The sequence below is a fragment of the Sipha flava genome, unplaced genomic scaffold (assembly GCF_003268045.1).
Source record: "Sipha flava isolate LNK unplaced genomic scaffold, YSA_version1 18048_pilon_pilon, whole genome shotgun sequence".
NCBI classification, from domain to species: Eukaryota; Metazoa; Arthropoda; class Insecta; order Hemiptera; family Aphididae; genus Sipha; species Sipha flava.
In genome coordinates this window covers 3,649-6,645 of record NW_020272166.1, presented here as the reverse complement: position 1 = coordinate 6,645, position 2,997 = coordinate 3,649, and the positions used below count along the sequence as shown (strand labels likewise).

The 2,997-nt window shown below is 29.4% G+C and overlaps 1 protein-coding gene across 1 annotated transcript; it reads right to left on the bottom strand.

The window, feature by feature from the left end:
- Positions 1 to 72: 72 nt before the first annotated feature.
- Positions 73 to 2,424, bottom strand: LOC112680748. Its single transcript, XM_025550937.1, has 4 exons — positions 1,644 to 2,424; positions 1,329 to 1,544; positions 435 to 953; positions 73 to 314 (listed from the first exon to the last, which is right to left on the bottom strand). The coding sequence occupies exons 1-4, from the start codon at positions 2,422 to 2,424 to the stop codon at positions 73 to 75; spliced, it is 1,758 nt and encodes a 585-aa protein (XP_025406722.1).
- Positions 2,425 to 2,997: the final 573 nt, after the last annotated feature.

The following is a 2,997-nucleotide window of genomic DNA, read 5'->3' as shown; positions in this document are numbered from 1 at the left end:
ATATATATATATATATATATATATATATATATATATATATATATATATATAATGAAAATATATGAAATAAAATTATAAAATAAAGTCTAAACGACGCTTTAAATTTGATAAACGCTGTATTAATTCTTCGGATTTGACGTCAATATCATAGTGAATATTGAGAGCAGCTAGTCCATTCAATCTCGATTCGGACGTAGAGTTTCTTAAATAAGTTTTAATACGTTTGAGTGTTGAAAATGATCCTTCAGCTTCGCAAGATGTGACAGGAAGTGTGACCAGTATTTGCAAGAGCTTAAACACATTTGGAAATAAATCTGAATTGCAATTATTCAATATGTTGATGGCATTTTTTGTTTTAATGTTACTATCATCTAGATAACGATTCTATAGTAAAATTTCTGATTTCACAATATCAAAACTATCAATGTCATTACTGTAAAATTCAACAAGTTCTTTAAGTCTTTCTTCATTGAATGTTGAACTGTTCATCAACATTTGAAATCCACTAATAATGTTTTTATGATTTATAAAACGATCATTCAGTTGTTGAATGTACGAATCAAGAAAAGGAATAAATAAAGCTATTTTGAAATATTCTTCAGGATCATTTATTGAAATATTTATGCGGTGTTTTTGGCGTTTAGCTAATCGAGGAATTTCAATTTTAATTTCAAAATCATTTAATCTTTCATTAGGATCATTATATAGTTTGTTAAATTCAATACTAACGTTTTTTCTTATGGACATTAATTTTTTTTTCACTAAACTTATATGTTCAACAGCTTCAACTAAATCAATATTTGTGGTTTGTAAATATTTACATAGCGAATGAGTATACTGAAAAACATAATTAAGAATAGTCAGGGCTACATTAAATTCCGATGCTTGTAGTGCTAATAGAAGTTGATTTGCTTTACTTGATGTATCACTGTCATTCCACATAATTATTTCTTCTAAACAATTTAAAATTGCAGGGAAAAATTCATAAAATGTTTTAATTGAGTTATAACGCTCAATTCACCTAGTTGGACATAATCGTTTAAGTTTTTGTTTTTGAGATGAAGATTCGTTTTGTTTTAGTTTTTCTAAATGTGTTGAAAAAAACTGTTGTCTCTTCGGAGTGTTAAAAAAATTATAACATGTTTCTATTGTGTTCATAGAATTCCGTATTCCTTGAATATTACATGCACTTGAGACTGAAAGATTAAGATTATGGGCACTACAGTGCACATACAATGCACTTGGATGATCATTTCTGATTAAAGCTGCAACTCCATTAAATCTCCCACTCATACATGGTATGAGTGCTCATACATACTCCCACATACTTGCCGCCCCATCATAACCTTGACCTCGTAGATTGTTTACATCGACATTCAATTCTTTTAATTCAATAATTATATGATTCGCTAAACTTTTACTACTCACATCATGTACCGGAATAAATTTTAAAAAATCTTCATGAATATTTTTGTTTTTCTTATCATAATAACGGGCACATAGAGCAAATTGTTCAGTACCCGATATATCAGCTGTTTCGTCCGCTATTATTGAAAAAAAATTACTTTCATTAATTCTTTTTACAATTTTTGATGAAATAATTTCATAACAGATGCTAACAATTTCATTTTGTATTTTCCAACTTATGTATTGTGCATTTCTAGCACAATTTTCTCTTGCTAATATAAAACTTTTATCGCCGGATGTTGCAGTTGCCTTAAGAAAAAATCTCAATAACGCCCTAAAATTACCTTCATTTATAATTGGATCTTCAAGTTTAAGAACTCCAGAGTCACGATGACCTCTAAGTGCAATGCCTTGTCGACCACATAGAAGTACCGAATCAATTACTGGAATAATAATTTTTTGATTGTTTTCTTTTTGAGTTTTTTCAGCTTTATTTAATTGATGATAAACTGAATCGGATTTTCCTATAACAATTGCAGAAACTGATTGAAAATCGATAACACTATTTTGATGATAATTCGTTTTTTCATGATTATTAAACCGTTCTACAGCATGCTTCCATTTATTAAAAGCCTCTGTGCAAAGCTGACCAAGCGGCTGATTACCCTTACCACCTTTTGATTGAGAAAAAAGCACACAATATTTACAGCCATCTTTTACTTTACTATAAGCAAGCCAATTCCATTTTTCTAGCCAGCTATATTGAAATTTTAATAGTTTCTTGCCATGCTCAGTAGAAGGAAATGAAAAAGTCTTAGCTGGAATCCAGATGTTTTCTAAGTATTTAATTTTTTCAGCATCGTTCAATTTTTTACCAACATGTATGTTAATATCGAAAATACTATGGTCAACTACACTCACTGTTTCTGTATTAGAAGTTTGAACATCATTAGTAGTAAGTTTAGAATTTGATTCTGATGAATCTAATACTTTAAAATATGTATTTATACGTTTCATAATGAAAGTATAAAGTACAAAATACGAATAGAACAGAAAAATAAAATTTTATATTAACTGGACAACCGTTTACGACCGTTAAGTTGAGATAAAAAAAAAAGCAAATTCTTGTTTGATAATACGGTACGTTAGTAGGACCATAATTGTAGGAGTAGGTTAAAATATTACGAATATATTGCAATAAGCGATTATCATAAACGTTATGAAGTAAACTCGTTTAAGTTAATGTCTATGACTACGATTAAAATGGTTGGTAGCACAAGTTCGATTTTCGATTCTCGCCACGGTCTACGTCTCCTACAACTTACTACTACTACTACTCCATGGATATCACAGATTAAGATAAGAGAAAATGACAATATGTCATAACTGCTATGATAATGGTTTGTTATCAAAATTATTTAGTAGGTTAACAAAATGTATTATACTTATAATATATTATTATATTCCCAAATTGATTAAAACATTTTCCATTTAATAAATACCCAAGGGGGGGTCTGGACCCGGGGACCCCCCCCTTGGTTGCGCCACTGCAATATGTAGTACTTGTGTGTTAATATTTTATTTTAATTT